Source organism: Protopterus annectens, chromosome 7.part0, assembly GCF_019279795.1.
Source record: "Protopterus annectens isolate FY-2018-M chromosome 7.part0, PAN1.0, whole genome shotgun sequence".
NCBI classification, from domain to species: domain Eukaryota; kingdom Metazoa; phylum Chordata; order Ceratodontiformes; family Protopteridae; genus Protopterus; species Protopterus annectens.
The window spans coordinates 1,703,656,003-1,703,683,660 of record NC_056739.1 but is presented as its reverse complement, the minus strand read 5'-3'; the positions used below and the strand labels follow the sequence as shown (position 1 = coordinate 1,703,683,660).

Sequence of the window (27,658 nt, the reverse complement as noted above, 5' to 3'; positions counted from 1 at the left end):
ACAGTAACCCTTTGTTCCAGTATACACACTCTTATTTTCCTTGAGAATTAGGTGCCTCCCTAGCTACCTCCATCAGGCCTTGTAATGTAGGGTCTGAGTGCTGAGCCTGTGTCAACTCTGTCTTTGTGACTTTATCTAGTTCCCCCTTCCACAGGAAGTCTGGTATCTTCTGACAGTGGTGCTGTTAAATGTATCACCATCTGTAAATTGTGTCAGAAATTTACTGACCTTTATTGCTTCTGGGGTTCAGTTATTCCCTTCCTCATTACCTCCATGACCTTGGGGAAGAGTCAGCATCTCCCTGTCATGTTGACGCTGCTTCTTCCTGGTTGCTGGTCAGTGCTGCAGCTGTTATATAGGCTGCAATCACTTCCCCGTTAGTCAGGTTGGCATAAAACAGTTTGCAAACCTCACAAATACATTTTTTGCACAAGCATCTATACAGATCAGTTTGATATACAAATGACATATAATTATTTACAAAATTCCAGCTAGCTGTACTGGCATATGTTACAGATCCACTACCATATTTCTCCTGTCATGGCTGGCAGTACCTCCTATTGTCACAGTCCCCAAACTCCCAGCTTAATTAAATTCTTTCCTAGATACCTATTATAGTATACTTTGGCCATTTTGTGTTGAAAGGATATAGGAAAAAAGCTGACAACTAAGATGATGTTTAGTAAAACAAAACAAAAATATTTTAAATATGCGGATGCAAGAATAGGAGGAAAACAGGAGAACACTGGTGTATACCAGGGTGGCAGTGGATAGCAGGAGTAGGGGCTCCCATGGAACACTTTGTCTATGGCTTGATATCATCCAAGGATGCCTATGGAGTCACTGTGAAAGACATTTAAAAAATGGTGCTTTTGGGTGTGGCTTGCTGAAAGGGGTGTGTCTTCACTGAGGGAAGGGGTGCGTTTTTATTCCTGTGATGGTGTAGCTTATTTGTCAGGAAATGGAAGGATTGAAAGGTGGTAACCCTAATATCTTCAGAATTAGTGACAGACTCTTGGCAGTCAGACTCCACTGTAATTATAGGGCAGTATTCATAACCTCAGCCTGTGCCCCACAGCATGGTTGAGACAGTGAGGAAAAGAGTGCATTCATACAGCAATTGCAGGGCCTACTAGGTGAAGTTGGACAACAGGAATTGGTGATGATAACGGGTGACTTGAATGCGCATATTGGGACAGACAGAATGGGATATGAGGACTGCCTGGGTCCACATGGGTAGGGCAACAGAAATAAAGACGGAGATGTCATTCTAGACTTCAGTCTGGCAAATGGCTTGATAGTAGCCAACACATGGTTCAGAAAGAGACGGTCACAAGATCATATAGAAGAGTGGCCAACATACAACTCAGGTGGACTTCCTCCTAGTAAAGAAAAGAGCACTGGCGTAGAATCAGTGATTGCAAAGTCATCCCCAGTGAAACATTTGGTTCACATCATAAAACGCTGGTTGCAATAGTCAGCTGCAAGCAGTGGTCAGAGAAGGCTGTAAGGTCTACAGAGACCAGGCTGAAAACCTGGAAGTTGACTGGAGAAAAAGTACAATAGCTCAAGTAATTACTCAGGTCTATAGAACCCAAAGAAGAGGAAGAACTAGGTGGACTTGAAGAAGAATGACAACACCTCAAAACAGCATGTGTGAGGACTACAGAACAGATATGTAGCTGAACCAGGTATGGAAATAAAGTACATAAGGAAAGCTGGTGGTAGAATACAGAAGTCCAGAAAGTCATGAAATTAAAAAAAAAGAGTGCAGGAAAAAGTGGGATATAGAAAATATGAACCAGGCTAGAAAGGAATACTGGTTGGCTAACAAAAAACAAAGAAAGGAGTTGCAGTAGCAAATAACAGGGCATCGGAGGCACTCTACCACCTTCTGGAAAGTGACTCAGTAGGTGGAGCAAAGAAATTATATCAGGTTACAAGACAAAGAAAGATAAAGAAGGAAGTCAGACACCCTTCATAAGGGATGCCAGAAACAACCTGCTCACCAATCCACAGGACGTCAAAGGCAGATGGAAGGAGTGTTTCTAGCAGCTTCTAAATGAAGAAAACCCAACAGAAGCTGTACTGCCCCAGACATAGCCTACCGTGAGAGAAGAGGAGAAGCCCATCCTAGAAGAAGTAAGAATAGCGCTTAGGAAAATGAAATCAGGGAAAGCAGCAGGCTCAGATGAGGTCACAGCAGATATGATAAAGATGCTGGGTGAGATAGAGTAAAAATGGCTCCTGAGGGTACTCATAGCAGTGTGGAGCGAAAGGTGTATCCCAGATGACTGTAGAATAGGCATATTTATGCCACTGTACAGGAACAAAGGGGACATCCACAACTGTTGGCAGTACAGATTCATCAAACTCCTGTCACGTTGCATGAAACCTCTGGAGAGGGTGATTGATAAATGGATACGCAAAGTAGTAGAAAGTAAGATGGGAGATGAGCAGTTTGGATTCAGATCAGGATGCAGCACAACTGACCCAATGTTTGCAGTGAGACAGATAGTTGAGAAAAAGCTAGAGATGAGGAAAGAGTTCAGCTGGGCATTCCTAGACTTGGAAAAACCATATGACAAGGTCCCAAAAAAGGTAATTTAGGCAGTACTGTGGTGGTTCAAACTCCCAGAAACATTGGTAGAATTAGTACAGGCTATGTACAAGGACACAATGGCTGAAGTGTAAGCAGTGTTCGGTCTCACAGAGGGGTTCCCAGTGGGTGTGGATGTGCACCAGGGTTTCAGCCCTGAGCCCACTGCTGCTCATACTGGGGATGGACTACATTAGCAACAGGTCAGAGGGTTGGAGGGTACAAATCAATGAAGTTGCTGTATGTATATGTTGTGGCATTTCAGGCAGACTCTGAGCAAGAACTTCAGCAAAGGACAGGGGAATGGAATGCAAAACTGAAGGTACATGGGATGAAATTAAGTACAGTGGTAATGGCAGCAAATTGGGAAAATCAGAAGAAGCTGAGAATTGAGGTGGAAGTTAAGATAGTGGAACAGGTCAATAGCTTCAAGTATCTGGTAAGGGTGGTTGACGAGAAGGGAAATCTGAATGAAGAGGTCAAAGCTAGAGTCAGAGGGGCTGCAGCCAACTGGCATAGAGCGTCAGATGCACTATATGACAGAAGAATGCCAAAGAAGCTAAAAAGTAAGGTGCACAAAACAGTGGTTCAACCAGTACTGCTGTATGGTACAGAAGTCTGGGCAGTAGAAGCAGAGGAGATGAGAAAGCTAGAGGTGATGGAAATTAAGTGTTTGAGATGGGTGGTAGGATGAACTCTGTGGGACAGACAAAGAAATAAGAACATAAGTGAAGAAGCCAAAGTAGCTCCAATTGCAGAAGAGATCAAAGAGAACAGATTACAGTGGTTTGGACACTTGCAGAAAAGCAGAAGACAATCTGATGAAAACAGGAAGAAGGTAAGAGGAAACAAGGATGTTCAGCAAAGAGGTGGATGGATTGTGTGAGAGAAAGATGTGACATAGGCTTAAATGGATATGACAAGAAACAACTATATACTATATACTACCAAACAGTGTATGCATGTAACACAAAAGCTGGAACTAGACATTTTACAAAAAAAGGTGTTATAAATAAAAGGTGGGAATAATAACTTTTTAATAAAATTATGCTTTCTGTAATGTCTTTAAATGTCACTGGGGTCACAAATAAATACAAAACAGAAAGAATAGGGAACTATGTCAAAAAATGTAGAGTGCAAATAATTATGTTACAGGAGACACACTTGGAAGGAAATGAAGATGTGAATTTGATCAAGAAAAATTTTCAGAATGGTTATTCAGCAGAATATCTGGGACAAAGAAAAAGAGTACTTATATTAATTGCAGTAGGTGCTCCAATAGTGATAGAAGTGAATAAAAGAGATAATAATGGCAGATTTGTAGTGCTAAGGGGCTACTGGCACGGGAGGAAGATTACACTGGCATGTATTTATAGTCCACCTAAAACTGCTATAATGGAGCTTAAGAAAATTATTTTCAGCTTTCAGCAAGGGATATTACTTTTAGGTGGGGGACTGGAATGTGATTTACAGCACTAAAGATGTGTCTGGGAGGCCCTGAAGGGAAGCTATAACAAAGGAGATAGATTTTTGAAGAAATTTATGAAAATATTTGGCATGGAAGATGTGAATTCAGCAATAGAAGTTCGGAGTGAATTTACATATTATTCCCCAAGATATAAAAACTGGGCTAGGCTAGACATAATTTACATTTCACAGGAATATGTGCATTTAATTGAGGGTCTTGATATGCACCCAATACCTATTTTAGATCATGCAAAAATAATAATATCTAAAATAAAAACACAGGGTAATGAAATAAAAACGAGACACTGGTGCTTTCCTACCTATCTGTTGAAAAGTGAGGAATTTAAGGAATAGGTAGTGGAGATTATTCAGGAGCTATTTGACAGGATAGAAATTACTTCTGACAATATTGCTAGGGAATGGAGTTTAAAATGGGGTGGAAATAAAAGAAAGGGAGCTATGGTTAAGAAGTAAGAATTATTTAGAGGGACTGATAAATGCTAAAGTGCTGCAGAATAGGGGGGACTCTCACAGAACAAAAAGAGGATCAACTGCAGAATGCTAAGCAGAAAATAAGGGATTACCTCGATAATACACATGAGTTTAGAAAGATTGCTGTTAAGCAGCTGTTTTTTTTTTTTTTTTTTTTTTTTGATAACACTAGAGCACAAAATTTTAGCACGACTCAGGCAACAGAAAGTAGAAGAGGCTGTTGCCAAGCTTAGGGAGCCTATAATAAGAAAGGTAACAAGAAATCGTGTAGAGGTATTAGAAATATTTTGGAAATTTTATGAAAGTCTGTATAAAGCAGAGAAATATGGAAATCAAGAAAAGATGCTCATGCAAATGTTTATGAAAGAATTGAATATGCCACAGTTAAAGGTAGATGAGGCTCAGTTATTAATAGTTAGGCTACGAGGAAATGAGATAAAATTGGTGATATATAACCAATCTGCAGGAAAGTCTCCAGGAATAAATGGAATTCCTGTGGAAGTTTGGAAACTAGGAAGGAAAAAAAATGATAAGATCTGGAAGGTTTTGTTTAAAAGTATTTTAAGAGGATGAGAAATACCAACATCCTGTAAGAAAGCAGGGGTAGCTGTAATACCTAAAGAGGGTAAAGACCCATCAGATCCAGCTTCATACAGGCCCATTGCAATACTAAACCATGATTATAAAGTCTTCATGTCTGTAATGGCTAAAAGAATGGTAAAAGTAATCCCAACATTGATAGATATGGATCAGTGCAGTTCTGTGGAAGGTAGGCAAACATTTGACAACATTAACAGAATATTGATGATCCAGTGGGAAGCAAAATGTAAGGAAATACCATTGGTGTTGGTGGGTCTTGATGAAGAGAATGCATTTGACAGAGTAAGCTGGGACTTTATGAGCAGGGCAATGGAAGCATTTGCATTTCCTGAAAAACATTTAAGGTTCATTAGGAGGATATATGAGGGATTAGAGATGAAAATTAAAATGGGTGGGTTCCTCTCTGATATTTTGTTGTTGAATAGAGGAACCAGACAGGAGTGTCCTCTTTCCCTTTATTTGCATTATATTTCAAACATTGACAAAATAAGGGACTCAGAAATTCAAGAATATAATTGGTATGGTAGTCAAAAAAGCTGGCTGTATTTGCAGATGATATTATTTTATACCTGACAAAACAGAAAGAGACATTACAGTGATGTGAAACATTTTGAGACTGTTTTAAATCTTTTCATGATACAGAATTAATGAAATTAAAACAAAGGCAATAGAGGTAACTTACGTAACCACATATAAATTAGTTAAGCAATATCCATATTTATGGGGACATGATAAAATGAAGTATTTATGAGTATGGATTAAAAATGTTTCTGGTGTGGCAGGTAAGGATATGTGGGAGGAGACAAAACAAAAGATAATATAAAAACTAAGAAAATGGAAGCTTTGTTATATGGACATGGATAGTAAGATACAAGCAGTTAAATGTTTTAGTCCCATTAGTCCTATACACGTCAGGCATATAATAAAGAGCTGAAGGACTTTATCTGGGAGGGGGAAGATGGCAGTAGTCAAGTGGGATAAGCTGATTCTTCCAGTAGAACAGGGTGGATGGGTATTTCAGTGCTACCCAGTTAAGGCTCCTATACATAGCACAAGCAGAAAAGTATAATTCAAAGTGGAAAGGGATGATGAAACGGGGGAAGCTCAAGAAAAATGGAGAGACTGAGATTTTGGATGTAGGCCTTTAAGGAGAATAACAATAATCATACAGAATAGTATATCTATAAAGTAGCAGAAAGTATCCTAAGAACTAAGCCAACACGGCAATTGAGAAAGGAGATTCTACTGATAGGGATGACTGCAATTAGGGATATAGACAGTTGGCAAGAGGAGCTGAAATTTATTGGAGAAAACTGGCAAAGGAACCAAGTTATTTGGAGTGAATAACTAGAGAGGGAAAGATGGTAGCATGAGAAGATGCCAAGAATTTATTTGGACTGCAGGCTAGAGATTGCCTTGCCTATCAAGGATTGATATCAGAGTATAGCCAAAGAGAAAGAAATAGTGAGGTCCTAAACGAAAGACCAGTACTGGTAGAGTTTTTAGTATAATTTAGAATAGAAGCTACCATTAAAAAAGGAATAATTAGAAGAGCATGTAAAATATTGCATGATAACTGTAAAAATCGATCAGAGGAGGTTAGAAAGTATTGGGAAGAGAGATTGGATAAGCAATTAACAAAGAATTAATGGGAGGATATATATTTGTCTCCCAAATATGCAACAAAATCTAGAAGATTTAGGATTTTTGCTTGGAAATGTTTACATAGATATTTTTATACCCCAAGTAGACTCCAGAGAATTTTTCTTCAGGTAGACAGCAAATGTTGGAGGTGTGATGGGGAAGAAAGAGGTGATAGGGAACATATTTTCTGGAAGTGCGGTGGGTTAGCGGACTTTAAGGATTCCCTGAGGGATGTAATATTGGAGATGCTGGGTGGGCAGATTGGTGTGACGAGGGAGGTGATTTTTCTGAGCTGTGATACAGAATCAGAATTGCCTAGTCATGGTAAGGCCTTGCTGTGTCTCATTATGGTGGCTGCCATAAAAGCAATTACTAGAAAATGGAAATCAAACTCTAAATCAACTATACTAGAAGTAGTGAATATAGTAACAGAGGTAAAACAGCTGGAACTGAGACCTTTAGAAAAAGGTAGGGGCAAACTGTGTAGGAAAAAATGTGAATTGTGAGAACAATACATACAGGGGAGGAATGATGTTTAAAAGTAGGCAGGACTTAAATGAACTGTGTAATGTTTGACTGAAAATGATTGGGTAGGTTATAAGTGATGTATAATGTTTGCAAATGGAAGTGCTTTAGTATGGTTTATGATGTAAAATGCTTGCAACTAGGATTGTGTTGGTGTGGTTTGTTTTGATTTATATAAATGTACGATTGCTTGTGTCATAAGTGATGGATGTTATGTAGTCCTATCTCGCCTACATTCTTACCCGTGGGTTTGGAGCCGAATATCGGCTCCGACTCGGCCGATTTTACTAGCTCGAAGTCTTTCATTGGCTGGGCTAAGCAGGTATCCTATGGTGCACTGCTCCATATCCCCAGATCTCGTTTGCCGCTCGTGTAGCTCGGACGTGGTCTCGCTTGGTTGTGGCTAAGTACCCTCTTTTTCTTGTCTTAAGAAAAGTTTGGATTTCTATCAAAAGCTATTTTCATAGCTAGTTGTCTAAGTTTGTCTGAGTTGGTATAAAAATATTGTGATTGTGTGATTGTTGTGTGGTATCCCACTGACTGTTCCCTCTGGCTAGGCCCTTTTCAGTTAGAGGGCCTAGTTCTCCTCTGTTGTCTTCTGTGTGAGTACGGTCCAGACCGTTTAACTTAGAGGTTTGGCTCCTGTTTCCTTGTGCTTTTTCAATTCCTAGTTCAGAGTTTGTATTTCCTTTTTCTGTGTGTGTTTGGTCACTGTTTTAGTGTTGGTTACTGTAGCGCCGTTCCCACCTTTATAGAGTGAACGCCTGTGCATTGTTTCAGACTTGGTTTTGCGTTGTGGGCATAGTAGTTGTGTCTAAGGATACCAAGGAGCACAAACCTTTGGGTTTTAAAACGTGCTCTAAATGTGGGTACAAAATGTCCATTACCGATGGGCATTCCATTTGTGTCTACTGCTTAGGAGCCACCCATCTGCAGGAATCCTGCAGTTTTTGTCATGCGTTTAGCCCTAGAGTTCTCCAAGAGAGAAAGAATAAGCTAATCTTAAAGGGACTATTAAAACCCTTCTTTGAAGAGGCTATGGATTCGGCTTCCAGTGGTAAGTCAAAATCTGGCAAGTCAAAAAAGAGGTCTCCAGCTCCGTCAGCTTCATCGGAGCCCCCGGAGAAAATCTAAAACACTGCATCGACCTCCTCGGCTCCACTGTCCTCGGGGCCGCAGGAAGGATCGGTATTGGCGGAACCGGCGTCGGCTCCAATTGTATTGGAACCTCCTAGGAGCCGATCGCCCAGTCTCAGACCAGCTTCTCCTGAGAGGAGATCTCATTCTCCATCCCTGTCCTCCAAATCCTCCAGGACCCTTTCGGATGTGGATGTTGATAGGGTGGTTCAGAGGCTCCTCCAGTCACCGTTTTTGGCAAAATTGTTTTCGGCTCCGACCCAGTCGGCTCCGGAGCCCATCCCGACCCCATCTTCGATCATTCCTCCTCCGAGCGCATCTCTGTCTTCGGAGCCGGAGTGTTCCGCGCGGTGTGATGTTTCTAGGCCGGCTGCGATGCCCCACTCGGCTCCTTCAGTACCGGCATCGGCTCCGACCCCATTGGCTTAGTCCTTGGGGTTCAGGACTCGGGATTCTTCGGTCGGGCCCGAGGGGGACATCTCGGGGCTTATTTCGGTTCCGAGCCTCCCTGTCGGTGCATCGGCTCGGGGAACTTCGACCCCCATCATGGCCTCGGACACTGGTCGCTCCTTGGCTTCGGGTGCCGGCCTTCAAGGCTATACGGACCGCGCTGGCCACATCGTCAGCTACATCAGGCGGGTCGGACACTCTGTCCCCCACCACTCCGGTGAGAGCTTCTGATCACCACCTATCCATGGACAACAGAGCACCAGGGCCTAAGGATACCCCCACGAGTGGTCCCCAAATTTCTGAGGGTCCCTCAGAGTTCGTGCCTGAGGAGCCCCCCAGAAAGAAAGCGTGCAAGAGGAAGCACATAGACTCCCAGGATGAGTCCCTCACCTCTGATACTGACCTCGAGGAATCAGAGGGGTCCCCCAAGTCATCCTCTGATGATGTTTCCTTCTCCGATATCCTGGAGCTACTGAAACAAAGAGGTGACTGGCCTTCCAAAGCCCATTCTGAGGAGGAGTCCGTATTCCTTAAGGCATTTGGTGCTCAGCCCTCCGCCTCCTGGGTGTCTCCACCCTTCGACGAACTCCTTGACCTGATCTGTCAAAGAGTGTGGGAGAACCCTGATTCTGTGGAGCTCGTGCCCAGGCGTCCCAAGTTTCTTTCCGGCCCCCAGGGCAAAGAGTTTTTGTCTAAAGGAGTCCCTGTAGATGCCATGGTGGTGGCGGCAGCCACTCAGAAGGAAGTAGCAGAGTCTTCTTCATCCGTCCATCCTCCTAACAAGGAGTCTAGGACCATGGATCGGTACGGGAAGTGTACCCTCTTGTCAGCGACCTTTACATTACGGTCCCTGAATTATCTGTCTTATTTCACTCGGCTCCAGAGAGATCTCCTCAAAGAGTTAGGGGATACTCTTGCGAGTAACGTCCCTGAAGCGGTGGCTCAGACGGTTAACGCCCTGGTCTCTACCCTCAACTCCATTGTTAACTCATCCATGCGGCTCATTTCGTATGCAGCCGAGGGAGCGAGTAGGGCAGCAAGCTCAGGGGTCACCCTTAGAAGGCAAGCCTGGCTGCGCCTGTGTCACTTTGCGGAGGCCTTCAAGTCTTCCTTCACTGACGCCCCCTTTAATGGTTCCTCTTTGTTTGGGACCAAAGTGAAAGACACCCTCACCAGGTGCGAGCAAGAGGGAAAGAACCTGTCTGCCCTAGGGGTGCATTTTTCCCTTCCTTCTAGGCCTTATCCCAAGGCCCAGCGGGGGGGGGAGATGTGGTTCAAGAAATCACAGAGTTTTTTTCCTGCCGCACAAGGTGAACCCCCTTCCAGAAGCAGAGGAGGGGGGGTTATTCAGGGAGACGTTGCCCCAGAGGCAGAGGGGGCCCCCGCAATTCGGGAGACCGCGACTCCTTTTGTGGCTCTCCATACTCTCGTTCCTGAGGGTGTGCCCGACTGCGCTTATCCGGAGCCAGTCGAGGGTCGAATTTCCTTATATCCGGAAGCCTGGGAAAGCATTACCCAGGACCGATGGGTATTACGGATAATCTCCGGAGGTTACCTCATTCCATTCTCATCAGAACCCCCGCCAATCAGAAAAATCCCAGACGTACCACCCAGTCAATGGGATCAAGCAGCCTCAGATGTCTCACAGCTACTAGGAAAAGGAGCCATCCAGCGTGTCCCCTCAGACCAAATCGGATTATGAACTTACTCAAGATTCTTTTTGGTGCCGAAAAGAACAGGGGACCTGAGACCCATTCTAGATCTCAGCCAACTGAACAACTACGTACACAAGTCCAAGTTCCGTATGGTCACACTACAATCGATTCTCCCATTGTTGGGAGAGGAGATATGAATGTGCTCCATCGACCTCAAGGATGCTTACTACCATGTGAAAATGGACAGAGCATCCAGGAGTCACCTACGCTTCCGGCTGGGAGCCAGTCATTTCCAGTTTCGAGCCCTGCCCTTTGGTCTCACCACAGCCCCCAGGGTGTTCACCAAGTGTATGGCGGTGGTGACGGCTCACTTGAGACATCAGGGATTCCAGGTGTTCCCGTATCTGGACGACTGGCTCCTTACTGCTCCCACCAGGCATCAACTAGTTCAAACCAGGGATGCTACCATCAATCTGTGTCACCAGTTTGGCATAACAATAAATTGGGGAAAATCTGCCTTATTGCTCGTAGCGTGTCACTGTTATAGGAGCAGAATTAGACACCATTCGAAAGCGAGCATATTTACCGCAGGAAAGGATCAGAGTCTTTCCAACAACAGATACACATGCTGATGCCCCTGAGACAAGTGAAGGCAAGATGGGTTCTCCAGCTCCTAGGGACCATGGCAGCAACAATCATGTTGGTTCCTCTAGCGAGATTACACATGAGAATTCTCCAATGGCTCCTCTTTGTTCAGTGGTCTCTCCAAAGACTTCCACTGTCTCATCCCATCTTGCTCACCGACAGATGCAAGCAGGACCTCGGTTGGTGGCTGTGCACCAACAATTTGGATGGCGGGAAGCCCTTCGTTCCACCCATCCCAGTTGCCACGGTGACCACGGATGCCTCCCAGATGGGGTGGGGGGGCATTATCTTGGCAGGACAGTCCAAGGCACGTGGCAAGAACACGAGATACATCTGCATATAAATGTCCTAGAGATGAGAGCAGTGCTACTTGTGTTGCAGGCACTTCAGAGTGTTCTCCCTCTAGGGACAATTGCGATACACTCAGACAACATGTCAGTAGTGTGGTATCTAAACAAGCAAGGGGGAACCAGGTCTTACCCTCTGTGCAGAGAGGCCATGCAAGTGTGGCATTGGGCAGTAACTTCCCAACGGTTTCTGGTGGCAACGCACATTCAGGGGAAGTCCAACGTAATTGCGGACAGGCTAAGCAGAGCTATTCTGATGCCTTACGAGTGGTCCCTGAATTGCCTGGTTGCAGAGCGAATCTTCAGCAGATGGGGTCAGCCTTGCTGCAACCTTTTTGCCAGCCCTCTCAATGCGAAATGCAGCAACTACTTCACGCTGATCCCCCCACAGGGGGAGTCACCCAGGGACACTCTGGTTCACGATTGGCCCTCCGGTCTGCTTTATGCTTTCCCTCTGTTTCCCCTGCTGTCAAAGGTGATTCAGAAAGTGCAATCCTCGGGAAGCAGAATCATTCTGATTGCTTCACACTGGCCTTGCCAAGTTTGGTTCCCCTTTCTTCAGCAATTCATTGTGGATACTCCTTGGGCCTTGGATCCTCAACCAGATTTACTGACACATATGTCGGGACAGTTCCACCCCTCCCTGATGACCCTCCGGTTGACAGCCTGGCTGCTCCACTTCCATTGTTAGTCAGACTTCATGATTTCTCACCAGAAGTGGTTCACATATTATCGTCCTCTCTTAAACCATCTACTAGCAAGATTTATTCTAGCAAATGGAAAAGGTTTTCTATTTGGGCACATACCAGAGGCATTGATCCTTACACAGCTCCAATAGATTCAGTACTGGTGTTTTTGTCCATGGTTTTTCATCAGGGTTCTGCATCAGCCACCATCAAAGTTCAGCTGGCAGCGATCTCTAATTTCCACGTAGCGCATGAGCCTAGTCTCATGGCGCATAGACTATGCAAGGCGTTCCTGAAGGGAACTCTGTTGCTCCGTCCCCCAGTGTCCGAACCTATCATGCCCTGGGATCTCAATTTTGTTCTGCAAGCCCTTACTCTACCACCTTTCGAGCCTGCAGTTACCTGCGAATTGAAATTCTTGACCTGGAAAATAGCCTTCTTAACAGCAATCACTTCAGCAAGGCGAGTTTCAGAAATTCAGGCCCTCTCTATCAAGCCTCCATATTTAATCTTCCATAAAGACAGGGTCTCTCTCTCAGACCAAACCCTTCGTTCCTTCCTAAAGTGGCTTCCGTGTCTGACCTAAATCAATCCATTGAGCTGCCTGTCTTCTTTCCCCACTTTTCCAACAAGGCAGAATGTAGATTCCATCAGTTGGATGTACATAGACAATTACACTTCTATCTACACCAAACAAAAGATATCCGGAACTCTGACCAACTTTTTGTTTCCTTTTTGGAAAACCGAAGGGGTTCCCCGGTCTCCAGGGATACACTGTCTAGATGGATATCTAGTTGTATATCTTTCATCTATCAAGTAGGAGGTAAAGATCTGCCATTGCCGGTCAAGGCTCACTCTACTCGGCTGTTTCCACTTCCACAGCCTATCAAGCCAGATTATCAATGGATGATATATGTACTGCAGCTACTTGGGCTTCTCCTCACACATTTGTTTCTCATTACAAATTGGACGTGGTCTCCAGGGGCAGGTCTTCCTTTGGCTCCACAGTTCTCAGGAGTATTTTCCTATGAGCCACCCAGGATGTAGGTGCTAGGGACGCTGTCCCACAGGTAAGAATGTAGGTAAGATAGGACTACATAACATCAAGAAGTTATGTACTCACCATAACGTTCGATGTATGTAGTCCATCTCACCTCACATTCTTACTTACCCTCCCACCTTCCCCCTTCCTGAAGGATTTGGAGGTTAGGTTGTTATCTGCAGAGTTCCCTTGCTTAGCTTATTCTTTACCTGGATGTGATGTGTGCATGGAGTGCAAATGAGTTTTGCAGCAAATTAGATCTGGGGATATGGAGCAGTGCACCATGGAATACCTGCTTAGCCCAGCCAATGAAAGACTTCGAGCTAGTAAAATCGGCCGAGTCGGCGCCGATATTCAGCTCCGAACCCACGGGTAAGAATGTGAGGCGAGATGGACTACATACATCGAACGTTATGGTGAGTACATAACTTCTTGTTTAATAAAGATGTTTCTTGTTTAAAAAAGGCAGGAGTTGAATAATGTATGTAATGTTGCATAGGTTGTATGATATATAGCAATATATGTGAAGTATAATGTTTGTAAACTTGAACTTGTTAATACAGTTTGATTACTTTTATTTAAATGTACATTTGCTATGTCACAAGTGATAATTCAATAAAGGTGTTAAAAAAAAGAATGCCTAAGTGTATGTGCTGTTAGCCAACAGTACTCATGTCACTATGTGGTATTAGACTGGGTGTGAACAGTAAGGCCCAAGGACAAAGTTGATGATACAGAATTATGGGAAAGTGGATTATCATGAATGGAGAGAAACTGTAAAAACTGAGTTAGGGGACTGGAGACAACCTCAAGGAGTAAATAAGGCTACCACACAACTTGGGTGCTAACTCATTCAAAACAACACCATCAAAAGTACCTCCTGTCAAAGCAGTAGACCCAGGAATTTTTCTGCTGTAAGATATGTCCCCTGCACCATCACTGTGGGAATTGAGTCCTCCCTTACTTACATATACCAAGGTCGCACTACGACTGAGGAAAGAGACACATTTTCTATGCATTCTCCCTTTTGATGATTAAGGGGGCAATAAGATGCATTGCTTCCATAAAAAAGCTAATAGAATGCACAAAAGATGTAGCTCTCAGAGTTATGGGCAAGGGATGCAGGAAGAGTCAAAAGGTTAAAAAAAAAAAAAAAAAATGAAGAACGTCAGTGTGGCTGCTACATAGAAATATGATGCTAATCATTAGGGCAAAAAGCAAAAGAGAACATTGAGCAAACACTATTAAGGAAAGAAATGCAGTTTCAAATTATGCACCTGAAGGAAAACTGCCTCACCAAATACACTTGAACCAATATAAATTGTCACATATAAATTGTCTACCAATTACTGTGTTCTCCTTGCTTTTTCTCCAACAGACTTAAACTGCTTTATCTTACCTGTTAATCCCATACCTTAGCTCTTACCCTTTGCATGTGTGTGTGTGGGGGATGAAGTGTTTTTTATCCTGTTGTTCAAAAGTATGCAGCCTGTCAGAAATCCATGCTAATAATTATAATGATGATGTAGTTTCCGGGATACTGCTTACCAGTGTGGAGACCATGCCTAGGAATGGATGTGGGCAAACCATAACTGATTCAGAAAAGGGAACAATGCTGCTAATGTACAAAAGAAGGGCTTAAACTGTTAACATGCAGGATGTAAATGATAGAGACTAAATGAGAATGTGGGACTTGATTGTGAACTGAAGGATATCAATATCAAATTGACTATAAAAATAAAACACGAGGATAGGATGTAAAGAATGGATGCTGTGGATAGCTGCTATAGAGGAGATATGAAGTAGAGGGTATAATGCAAGGAATAAATGATGTGTGTTGGTGCTAGAATCCCAGAGTAAAGCAGAAGGTAATGCTGTTCAGAAGAAGTGATGTGGGTGACTGCTAGATACTCAGGGCAAGGCTGGGGTGGTAATGCATGGACTGAATAATGACAACTGTTGCTGTACACTACTAGTGTAAGGCACTGCGACAGTCCATGGGATGAACAACGTGGATAGTAACCAGTTACTCGCTGCAAGTGCTGCAGCAGTGCCAGGTATAGTGCAGGCCAGTGGGTGGTTTATAATTAGCTTGCGTTCAGAAGAAGTACAAGGAGATGTTTTTCATGTAGGGATGATGGCAGATCACTGGAATAGGTTAATCAGTAGTGAGGCTGTTACTATGTCAAAGATAGGCTTTAGACAGAATACCGTAGGTGGATTGGAATCACTGGAAACAGAAAGGAGATAATGCGCCCACAACAATCCATCTGTCGTCCACAGGCAGTAATTAGACCAGCAGAACTGCTAGGCCTTTTAGTGACATCACATTTTCTGTTTAAACCCTGTTCTGATGTACTGTTGACACAATAAAGATGATGACTTTTAATTTGCAATACATTATATTGTGCTACCAACACTCACAAACACATAGACACACACACACACACACACACACACACACACACACACACACACACACACACACACACACACACAAGCAAGTTATGCCTCATGCTTTGGATTTACTTCTTTCGGCTTTTTCCCTGTTAGGGTCTCCACAGCGAATCACCTCTCCACTCATGATTGGCAGTGAAGGCACATGCACACACACACTCACACCTAGGGCCAATTTGGAGTGTCCAATCCACCTACAGCATGTCTTTGGCATGTGGGAGGAAACCAGAGCACCTGGAGGAAACCCACGTGGCCACAGGGAGGACATAAACTAAGCTAATTCTGCAAGAAAATAAGAGCTAAACCAGTGCAATAGTATATACATTTTTTAAAATGTATTTTTCTCAGTCTTGTTTCAGATTGTGTTTTCCCACTTTTCTTTTCTCTGCTCTAGGCCCTGAGTAACAAAGGACAGCACAGTATCTCTTTTACTCTCTCTCGGAGTCACTCAGTCATTGTAGAATACACTCATGACAGCACCACAGATATGTTCCAGGTAAGTTGATAACTGAAGTTAAGCTTGCTAATCAAAGATACGGAGAACCACTAATAAAATCTGCTTGGATGCAATTCTGTTTTGGAAAATCCACTCTCTGTCTGGGCTGACTTACTGTATCTTTGTTACCTTAAATATATAGTCTGCAGTAAGCCTTAAGCCCACCTAAGCAGCTGTATTTCTCATTATTTGGGTGAAGGGTACCCAGCCTGATCACAGTCCTAGGAACATTTATCCTGACCAAAACCAGAATAATAAAGTAAGGATAAGTATTGCTCACTATGCATCCCTAGGCCTGACATTTCAGCACTAAGTGATATGGGTTGCAGTTTGTAAAACAAGTATATTGCTTACAGTATATCCAAAACATAGCTAAAAATTACCACCTCTACCACTTCTTCTAGCATTTCAGGTCCAATTTTTTTAAGTAAGCCTAATCAGGTTAAAAAAAATTAGCATGCTAAATAATAACAGTCAGGCACTTGCAAACTCTCATCCAGATAAAAGCAAAACTCACAAATCTGAGCATAAGACCAACCAGAGAATAAATTTGTTAGATTAACTGTTTTCATAAATAAACATAAAGGACTTCATCTGAGTCTGAATCATGAAACAAATACTTATATTTAAAAGCTAAAAACACTCGTGATCTAAGAGCATGCCAGCTGATTATAGTGTTCAGTGCAATTTAAGCAAGCAGGCATCTGTAAGAAGTTAAATCATGTTGCCCTAGTATCAGCCTTAAAATAAACTCTAATAAATGTACAAATAACATTTTGTTTTCCTAGTAAAAAAATACATTAAATCTTTGCAAAAAGTTTGTATGATTCAGATTCTGATAAAGCCCTTTATGTTTATGGAAGAAATGTTTGAGCTAATAAATGTATTCTCTGGTTGGACTTGCGCTTAGATAAGTGTTTTCTAAATTTATCATAATGCTTTATCAGGGACAATTTCACAGCTGCCTCCTCTCTTTAACAGGTAATTCATACCAGGTTTTAAAGAGTAAAGCCACGACCTCCCTCCAGGGAATCTTACCACTTTTTCAGAACTGGTAAAGCAGGTGACTACACCCACTGTAGACATGCATACTTAGCATATGATCCATTCACCCGCTGTTTCTGTTGTTCACAATGTACCTGTTTGCAGAAGCGACTTGTTCACTTTATTTGAAATGGTAGCTTTCTTCATTAATGCTTTCCGTTATTTAAATGGGACACTGAAATTATACATGTATGAGTTACAGATAACCCTCAGATGTTGATGTTTAAAAAACTAACATGTCAAGTCAATAAAACTCACATTTTGCTAGGATCTCTGTATAGGACGGTAGTTCACATTTTTCACATTTATGTTGTTCTCACACACTATGTAGAGAAGTATGACCAGGTCACACTTAAAACCAGTTTATTAAATGTGTGTGTGAAATGAATTCAGGAAATTCACCTTGTTGGTGAAGTTTGAGAGGAATTTTTTTTAAATCTATGTTGTGACTACATTTGTGAACATTATGACTAGAGACCCAATCATAATTCTTTGCAATGCACAGAGAGTTTTAGCTGCCTCAAACTACATCAATAATGTCATGTAAATTCATATTAAATAATTAAGCATGTTCATAACTTCCCTTCGCATCCAATTAAATTCAGAATTGCATTTGAGTATCATAATAGATCATGGGAGAATGGAGAGAGATATTTTCTGGATATAGATTCTTATGCTGTGGTATCCACATTTCAAATAACACTTAACTGTTTTAGTTTTTCTGGATATATATTCTTAACACTATGGTATCCACATTCCAGAGAATACTTAACTGTTTCAACACAAACTGTACTGCAGAAATGAAAAGTAATACACATGTATGTATGTGATGATAAAATATTTAAAGTGTCAAATCAAAATATAAACTTTATAGAAAGTAAAATCCTGTGAATATTAAATAATTACATGTATTTTATTGTTGTACTAGTTGTAAGTATATAAACATTATAGTATATTTTTTTAAATATATAGAACAGTGCTGAGCATTAAAATGCTTTTTTTGTACATTTCCAATCTTCTTTGCACCTAAATTTATTGAAGGCGGTTATTCAGTAATTTTACTAAAATGTTAGAACTGAAGTTTGATGGTTCATCATATTGGCTTAAGTGTTTAAAAGGAATTACAGTTATAACAATTTACAACATTGTCTTTACATATGGAGTACTTACTAAATACTTGTTATTAATACAGAGCATTGGGCAGTTCATATTTTTAAGATACAAAATGTGTATGAACTAGAAGTAAAGATCTATCAACCTAAAATATAATCGTTTGCAACTGAAAAGGATTGCTCTCCAATGTTGCTATCAAGCCAGAAAAATAAAACAAAACTATCCAAACCACTCCAAAAGAAAATTGAAAACTTTGCAACTTTAATAAATAGTTTTTGTTGAAGTGGTTTGGATGTCTCTTTTTTGCTTTGCTTAAGTAAAAATGTACCCAGTGTTATTAAAACATATAAAAACTACATTACTAAATGAAAAAAAATAAAGCTGCAGCCCAAAGCTCAACATGAAAAGATGGTGCTTGCACTACTACATTTGACTCCGAAGATGTCTTTTTAGATGTAATGCTTGGCGAAAGCATTCAGTCAACTGTGTGTCTGTTTGTTTCAACTAAAAGTATGAATTCAGTGGAATAAAAGACCATCCTTTCATTTTCAGCTTTATTTTATTTACATTACTAAATGAGCCAAGCGCTGCTTCAGTTTTATCCTAGGTATGTAAAATCGTGCTTTTTAATGAATTATTTATATCAGATTGTTATTGGAACTGTTTAAATCAAACTTACCATCCATTTTTTGGACATAGATAAGACTATAATATTAGCTTCAGCTAAAAAATGTATTTATGGAACTTATTTCTCATAAAATTGAGAAAATAAATAACAATGATAATATTTACTTATGTAGATGTAATTCAAGAGTTCTCAGCTGATGGGTAACACATTTTTTATGACTGTGGTATGATAATAGAATTTTGGACAACATTTTCAAGTAATTTTTCAATCACTGTGATTGAATAAATTTTGATTAACCAAATATTTAGTTTTAGTTAAAGCCATAACTCTGTTGTGCAGCTGTATTGGGGTCTTTTATCAGTTGCTCATAAAGCAATAACTGAAAAGTAGTGAAAAATTAGCTGTTACAGCTCTTTTTTCTGAATTTTTGAATATAACAACTATTGTTCAAAAATGAAATTAATATTATTAATATGAGATCTAAACTTTAATGTATTAATTATACATTTTGGTCTAAATTGTCTTTTTTCATTAGAAAAATATAAAGATAATACTCTGTGCTGATACCGTGTTTTTTTTTTGTATAATTTGGGCTACATTGTTATAAGACGTTTGAGCATATATTTATTTGTGCATGGAAAAGATGCGACACACCCTGTACATATATATATATATATATATATATATATATATATATATATGTATGTATGTCTATATATATATATATATATATATATATATATACACACAGAGAGTGTAGTATTTTAGAATTAGACAGAATGTATGTATCTTAAATAGTTTGATTACAATTAATTAGTTCTTAGAATATATTAATCTGTGCTTAGAATTTAAATGGCACTGATTCTGTTAATGTATATACAAAACATTTATGAATGTTATTATTGTAAGTTGTTGTGAAACAGCATCTTGAGAGAAATGTTAACAGCAACATCCATTAAATAAAATCCCTGTATAGTCACTTATCTGACTGCATGAATATTCTTCAGTCCTGGTAACAAACTAGTACTTTGACTTCACACCTACTGCATATCACTCAACCAGCACTGGAACTGGAACTACAGGTGGAACTGGAACCTATGAAAGGCACACTGTTAGACAGATATAATGGGCATAAACAGTTTAAACAAAATCAGGAACAGTTACACAGTCTGCCATTACTGATTACAGATTTTGGACTTCCACCTTTGTCTCATGTATTAGGTGGAGGTAGCAGATTTGAAGGAACAGGAACAGACTCACCTGATGTGTATCTGGTCATTCTCAATTCAAATAGTTCAGGTTTATTCCCCAAAACACTGATTTCATGTTGAGACTTATTAGGAACTACTTGGATATGCTTCCGATTTCATCTAACTATGGAGTCACCTTCTGCTGGCACCACAAAGAACCTTAGTTTATTATATTTCTGTACTGCTACACATAATATGACCCACTTTTTCTCCCCCTCTAACTTTAAGCTTACTGGTTGGCCTGGTTGTGGGATTGGTAGTGGTTATACAGAATGGCATTTTTCATAAAACCTTTTGTCAAAAGCTTTAGCTGGATGGTCTAAATGTTTAACTGATAATACAGAATAGTTGCAGGCTCAGGCTTTGAATTTAAAGTTGGCATGTTAGTCCTTATTTACATTGCAAGCATTAACTTGAATGGTTTACTCCTGTAGCATTGTGTGGAGTAGCTCAATATGACATGAGAGCTCTGTGAAAGTCAAGTTGTGTCAATATCTTTTTTAGCTGTTTGCACTGCTCTCTCCATCATTCGATTGAGGATATTGAGGACTTGATGCAGTATGAGTAATACCACGGTCATTAACAAACTGTTGGAACTTAGATGATACAAACTGTGTACCCTTGTTTGTAACCATTTCAACAAGTACTCCACATCTTGTGAACGTGGTCTTTAACCTGGTTATTATTTTCTGGCTTGTCCTGGTTTGTACAGCTATTATTTCCTTATCATAAGAGTAATAGTAATAGTAACTATAATTATAAGGTAGTTTTTGCCTTCAAATTCACACAAGTTAGCAGCTATCTTTTGCCAAGAATCCTGTGCCAACAGTAATAGAATTAATGTCTCTTTTCTTTGTGGTGGTTTAAGGACAATAAAAATTGACTCTTCGACACAGGCTTTGCAAAGACCTGGTTGATGTTTGGCCACCATACTGACATTTGGCTCCTTCTCTACATTTCGTGAGACCTTGATGACCTTTGTGTATATGACATAGCACTTCCGCATAGAGTTACCATCACAGTGTTGAGCCACACAACTTTGAAAATCAAAATCCCTAGACTATAATATCAAGCAACTAAATGCTGAAGACCATAATGTCTGAAAATCTCAAATATTGCATCCTCTTAGCAGTGTGAACCCAGAAACAAATGCTAACATGGGTCCACCAGAGATGTGAACCCAGGAATGAGTGCTAACATGGGCCCTAAGGGGGGGGGGGGGGGGGGCAAGTCTGGGAGTTCGATATTGTTGTCTTCAGCATGTTGGTCTTTTGATATTATGGACTCAATGTTTTGATTTTAAAGATTATGTGGTTCAGGATTGTGATACCAAAGCCTTCAGCATGTGATAAGGGCATTACTGTTCTGTCTTGATGCAGCAATAAGGCATCACACTGTGATAATTTCACTCAGATAGTGTAGTACTTATGCATGAGATGCTTGGTTTTTGTCCATCGATTTGACCCAGGGTTTCAGACATACTGGATAACAGCTTCTAACTCATGCCCCGGGATTCATGAAACTTGCGCCAGGCGTAGCGTAGGCGGAATAATGCCAAATATGGCCGTCGAGCGATTCAGGTACGATCCAATACCACGTGCACTACCGGTGTACGCCAGAACTGCGCAGCCCTCGGCATAGGTATGCTAATCACCCCCATGCGCAGTGTCGAACCATGCAAATGAAGGCAGATAGTGATTCATGAAGTGGTGCAGGTGTAGCGTAAGCCCACGAAAATGTAAACCAAAAAACACGGTTTACATTTTCCCAAACAGAACATCGGAGCTATGGAAGCGGACCAGACTCATGTATTACAAAGTTAACATATGCCAATGGCTAAATACACAGCCAATGGCATAAGAAAAGATGCACAACACCTAAAAAACAACATTTAATGTCATGTCCACAGTAACGCACAGTACAACCACAGGGCATGTGTGCGCAAACTGGAACATAAAGAAATTATATAAAAATGTCATAAAATCGCAATGTAATACAAATCAGGTTTACACCATAATACACAATGGTAGGCATGAAACACCACAACCAATGTGCAAGGGTTGCTAAGGGCCTGCGACAGTGTTTGGTGCGGTAACTATGAATTAGTAGTCAGTGCCATGCAAATGAGGCAGATAATACTGAATCGCAAATGGCCCGCAGGATGAAGGTTGTACCATATGGCGTAGCGCTATAACACCGAGGAGTAGCTCAGAGGAGATACATGACATGAGCAGAGGGGTGTGCCACCGTAGCAGTAAGCACATTGGAGCAATGCAAATCTGGCCTGGCCGTTGCTAAGCAAAGCTGCAAGACAGGGGTGGGGAGGAACGTATAGAATCGTTTTGCTGAGAGCACACATGGTGCCCAAAAGCGCATGTGTACGGGGATGAAAACGTGCCCGAAACCCAGTAAGCGGATGCACGCATAACAATAGCACAAATAGGAAGGTCAGGGGAAGAAAAGAAGGAAATGCCAAAGTAGGGTAATTGGAGTACTAATGAGCAATCAACACCAATCAACTCACGGCGGCCAATCGACGGCAGCTGACAAGTCTGCTCGCAGAAACCTGCAAAACAGTATAGGGGAGGCATTGGAATGCAAAGAAAGGAGGGGAGGCATTAGATTGCAAAGATAGGAGATCTGTCATAGCAGAGCAAAGCAAACCGACAGTAGACCGGCAATAGCACACATTACGCAAGATACGCCAGGTCTAGGAAAGTACAAATGAAAGCAGGCTGCTGGATGCATGCCAGAAAATGGTAGGTGGAACATGCAGAAATGTAAAGGGAAGGTCAAGAGATAATCCACGGCAGCCAAATGTAATTCAACACCAAAGGCACCACAATAGTAGTTCCGGTAGTAAAACACATAAGATACCCTGTAGCTACGATCGTACATACACACCCTATGACATCATCGGTGTTCACAGCACAATAGTATAATGTGTGAAAGCACCCTACACACACCTGTGTATTCCCAAACACTGCACCATAGGTGTAAACGCACGGGGAACTTTTAAAATGTACATGTTGGGAGCTGCCATAGCTGTGATTCATCAGCATGTGTTAGAGACTGACGGTGTTGTGGAGGATGATGCCGACAACCACCGCAGGCCCCGGAGGAGGAGAAGAGTGTTCAGACCAAGGGTAACCTACCAGGGGCTACATGATCTGGAGATAGTAGAGCATTACAGGGTGGACAGGGACATCTTACAGCAAATAGTGGAGCTGTGCCGGCCACTCCTGAGAACCAGAAACAACAGAGGGGAACCCATCCCAGTGGACACAAAGGTATGTGTAAGCTTGCGAATACTAGCCACAGGTACTTTTCAAAGGCCAACTGGAGATATAATGGGGATCTCACAGGCATCAGCATCCAGGGTACTACACCAGTTTCTGGATGCCATGTTACCACATGCCAATGAGCATATATACTTCCCCCGAACTTAGGAGGAGTTGGCCAGCAATATGCGTCACTTCCACCATGTGGCACACTACCCGGAGGTACAGGGTGCGATAGATTGCACGCACATACAAATCAAGTCACCACCCGGTGAGCATGGTAGGCACTACATAAACCGCAAGGGATTCCACTCCATCAACTACCAGGTCGTGTGCAATGCCCAGGGCATTATCATGGATGTGTTTGCTGGCAGCCCTGGAAGCTACCATGACTCCCATATCTGGCATGCCTCACAGCTGTATCAGGTATTTGTCAGGGGGGACATCCCACATGGCCACCTTGTAGGGGATGCTGGCTATGCACTGGAGCCGTGGATGATGACTCCCATCAGAAATGCACACACACCCATGCAGGAACGCCATAATGAGGCACACACACAAACCAGAATCATCATAGAGCATGTGTTCGGGATGCTGAAATCACGGTTCCGGTGCTTGGACACATCTGGTGGAGCCTTGCAGTACTCTCCAGGCACGCGTGCCCACATCGTCATAGTATGTGGCATGCTACATAATATGATCCTGCGGAAACAGCTGCAGCAGGGACAAAATGGTGAAGGCCCTCATAGCCCACCGCAATTGCCAAGGCCATCACAGGCACAGAGGGATTCAGACCATGAACACACTGTGCCAGCCCCAGTAGGCAGACGGAGGCATGCCCAATATGCCTACTCCTTGGCAAAGAGGGAACGTATGGCACATACTCTGACAGTGTATACCCCTACGGACTGACACCTCTCCACCTGCACACACAGTAAAATGGATGGCACACAAACACGACCACCTGTAAATTGTAATGTATAGGTGGCCCACTGTGTGAATCCTACATAGGCAGCCCTCAAACATTGTACACACAACAGCTATTGGAACACGGAATGTCAACACCTGAACAGTACATGCGCCTATCAGCATATGGTGGTGCTGTGTGTATAGGTTCCCAGGTACATCGGTAGGTACACGGCCGATTGTCAGAGGCCATACACCAAACAGGGCAAACAGTGTCCGCTGTCGCCACAACATTGAGTAACCAACTGTCGCTTAGTGGAGCAGAGGCAATCGTGGGAGCACATGTGTGTAAGCACTGTTCTGCACACACTCAGCACGGAGTCCCTGCTCCGTTAATGAGGGGCTCCACATAATATAATCATAGATGTTGTGTCAAGGCATGGGGTGTACCCATGACAGGTATTCGTCACCCCAGCATGCTCCACCTACGGTCGTTTGAAGGTGTAGCACAGTATCGTGTGTGGCTCACTGTGATATACATACCCAATGCCGGAGCACATCCAGTAAACATCACATGGACATACCATTAACTGGACTCATCAATATGTAAACTAACTGAGTTACCCATGTGAGTGCAGTATGGAGTAACAGCCGTAGTATACTCCACGTACAAAACGACATAACACGTGTACAAATCCCAGATGGCCATGTGTTAAATGCAGTGACCGTCGTGCATGTTCCCGGTCCCACGTCCTGCAAGGGATGTAACGTAATCCCGAAGGCATGAGTAATGCATGTCGGATGCAGGTCATCAGATCATGTTTAGCACACATTAGCGGGAATATGCATTGCCCACTGCTGGTAAGCGACGTTTAAATATGACTATATGGATATGTGCGAAACAGGGATAAGCTTCTCCGAATATCGTGCAGATCACGGTCAATGATGTCCAGAACAGGTGAAACCAGCATTATTCATCCCTGTATTAATAGCGCCTGCTCTGAAGGGTAAAACGACCACTGCCAGGAGTAGAACACACAATCTTGTATAGAATCACCTAACACTATTACTAGCCAAGATGTACCTATGGTAGGGTTGCCACCTCTTCAAATGACCAATGTGGGACATACGTCAGATGTCTGCAGGCCGACACATACACCCGGCCAGTACGAAAATCAGAACTTCACTGTTTTGCCTAGATAAAAGCTCATTCTTGTAATGTTTACTTACTTATTCTGTTTCTATAACATATAGGTGGTTCAGATACAGAATAACTGTTTTATGCAACTATTACATAAACTATAGGAAATAAGTATGTTCTAAAATCTCAGGACATTTGCCATGTTTACAAATATTTTGCAGGACACAACTGCCCAAAGAGGGACTGTCCCTCACAGCGTGGGACAGCTGGTAACACTAACCTGCAGCAGGTGTGTAATGTGACAGGTACAGACACAAACGTGCGGAGTCCAGGAAACAGTATACACCAACAAGTACACAATGAAAGGTGTAGCTTGCCCGTCACTTTCCCCGTCAGATATATATATATATATATATATATATATATATATATATATATATATATATATATGTACACATATATACATGTATATAATATAGATAGAAAGGGCGATAGAGTGATATATGTTGATATATATGGATTCAGCGATATCTGCAAATATATATAGATAGGTCAACGACATTCATAACACCTTGGAGGTACAAATAAATAGGATACTGCCAACTATGGAATGTGTAACATACCGACATGCGTAATCACGAGGCTGAAAGACCGAAAGAACACAGTACCGGAACAATACATCCGCGAGTAATAGTATGATGATTTGAAGAGACATTTAGTTACCGCTTCCGGTGTTGCGGTCCACGTAGGTACTGTGTTCAACTGTGTTTGTGAGAACTGTAGTCTGTGTATGTGTGTGTTGAGGGTGTCATGTGCGTCTCCGTGTGACTGTAATGTGTGTGTGTGTCCCCGCATCATGTGTCTCTTAGTGCCAACTCGGAGGTAGATCATTACGGTAGGTGTGGGTATAGCTAGCCCTAGGCATACGGTTACCACCTGTCCCACAGTAGGAGGGACAGCCCCTCCCTGGGCAGGTGTGTCCTGACATAAAACATTACAAAGGGCAAATGTCCGAGATTGTAGGACATTAATATGTCCCATATATAATGTAATAGTTGCATTAAATAGTTATGCCTTTATGTAAGAAACGTAAATGTTACATGCAATATGATAAGTAGCCAAAGTCCCACAACAATAGGTATGTATTGAGGATAAAAGTATGTGCTAACCTGTGTACTGACCATGGCTATGTGTTGGCCTGTAAACACCGCTGTGTGTCCCGCAAGTGTCCAACAATGGCCATATGAAAAGGTGGCAACCCATGGCAAAGAGGTTCTGTTATCAACACAACCGCAATGACTGCAAATATCTGGGACAGAAATACACGGGATAGCTGTCATTTAGACATATCCCTTTACATATCACTGCAATTCCGGAGGTATGGAAGTATCAACCTCACCTGCATACTATATAGAAACCAGTTAACAACGGCCCAATGTACAATCCCATAAGTCTACTAACTGATAGCTCTTTAATTAGGGACGGAGCCCACACACATATATATGGAATATGTAGAAATGCAAGCCTCACAAACCTGTATATGCTACGTACACCCACCGACATCCCCCACACTAGAAACTATAGCAATACAGACTGTAATAACAGCACAAACATCCAGTCAGTCAATTACATCTGCAGAACCGTCAACATACCTTGCGAGAGACACAATTAAAGGCGCCATGCAAAATTGCAGCCGTTGTATAATGGAATAAACGGCGATGTTACAAGTTTTGTTTGCAATAGTCCGTTATCAGACGTTGGGATAACAGGTGCACCCACATGTTGAACCACATACTGTAGCTGTCACACACAGTCCACGGGGGACATGAATCCAAAGTATACTTGTCTCTATGCATAGCAGTTGCAATTACACATAAAACACAATACAGGCCGTCTCCCTGAAGGTAGGGAAAATGGGCAATGCCCAAGTGGAGAATTCAATTACACCCCACTGTTGCCGCGTAATTGGCGAATGGAGTAGCTGCACAGCTGATATGCAAGTAATTAGTCACTCAGGAACACCAATTGGCGGCAGGAAACCACATGTTATAGG

General features: G+C 42.0%; 1 protein-coding gene across 1 annotated transcript in view; it reads left to right on the top strand.

The window, feature by feature from the left end:
* PELI3 (pellino E3 ubiquitin protein ligase family member 3) overlaps positions 1-27,658 on the top strand; it is a 265,116-nt gene that overhangs the window by 157,175 nt on the left and 80,283 nt on the right. Inside the window, exon 4 of the mRNA XM_044078219.1 lies at positions 16,141-16,242. Coding sequence (XP_043934154.1) covers positions 16,141-16,242 — 102 coding nt within the window. The remainder of the gene's footprint in view (positions 1-16,140; positions 16,243-27,658) is intronic.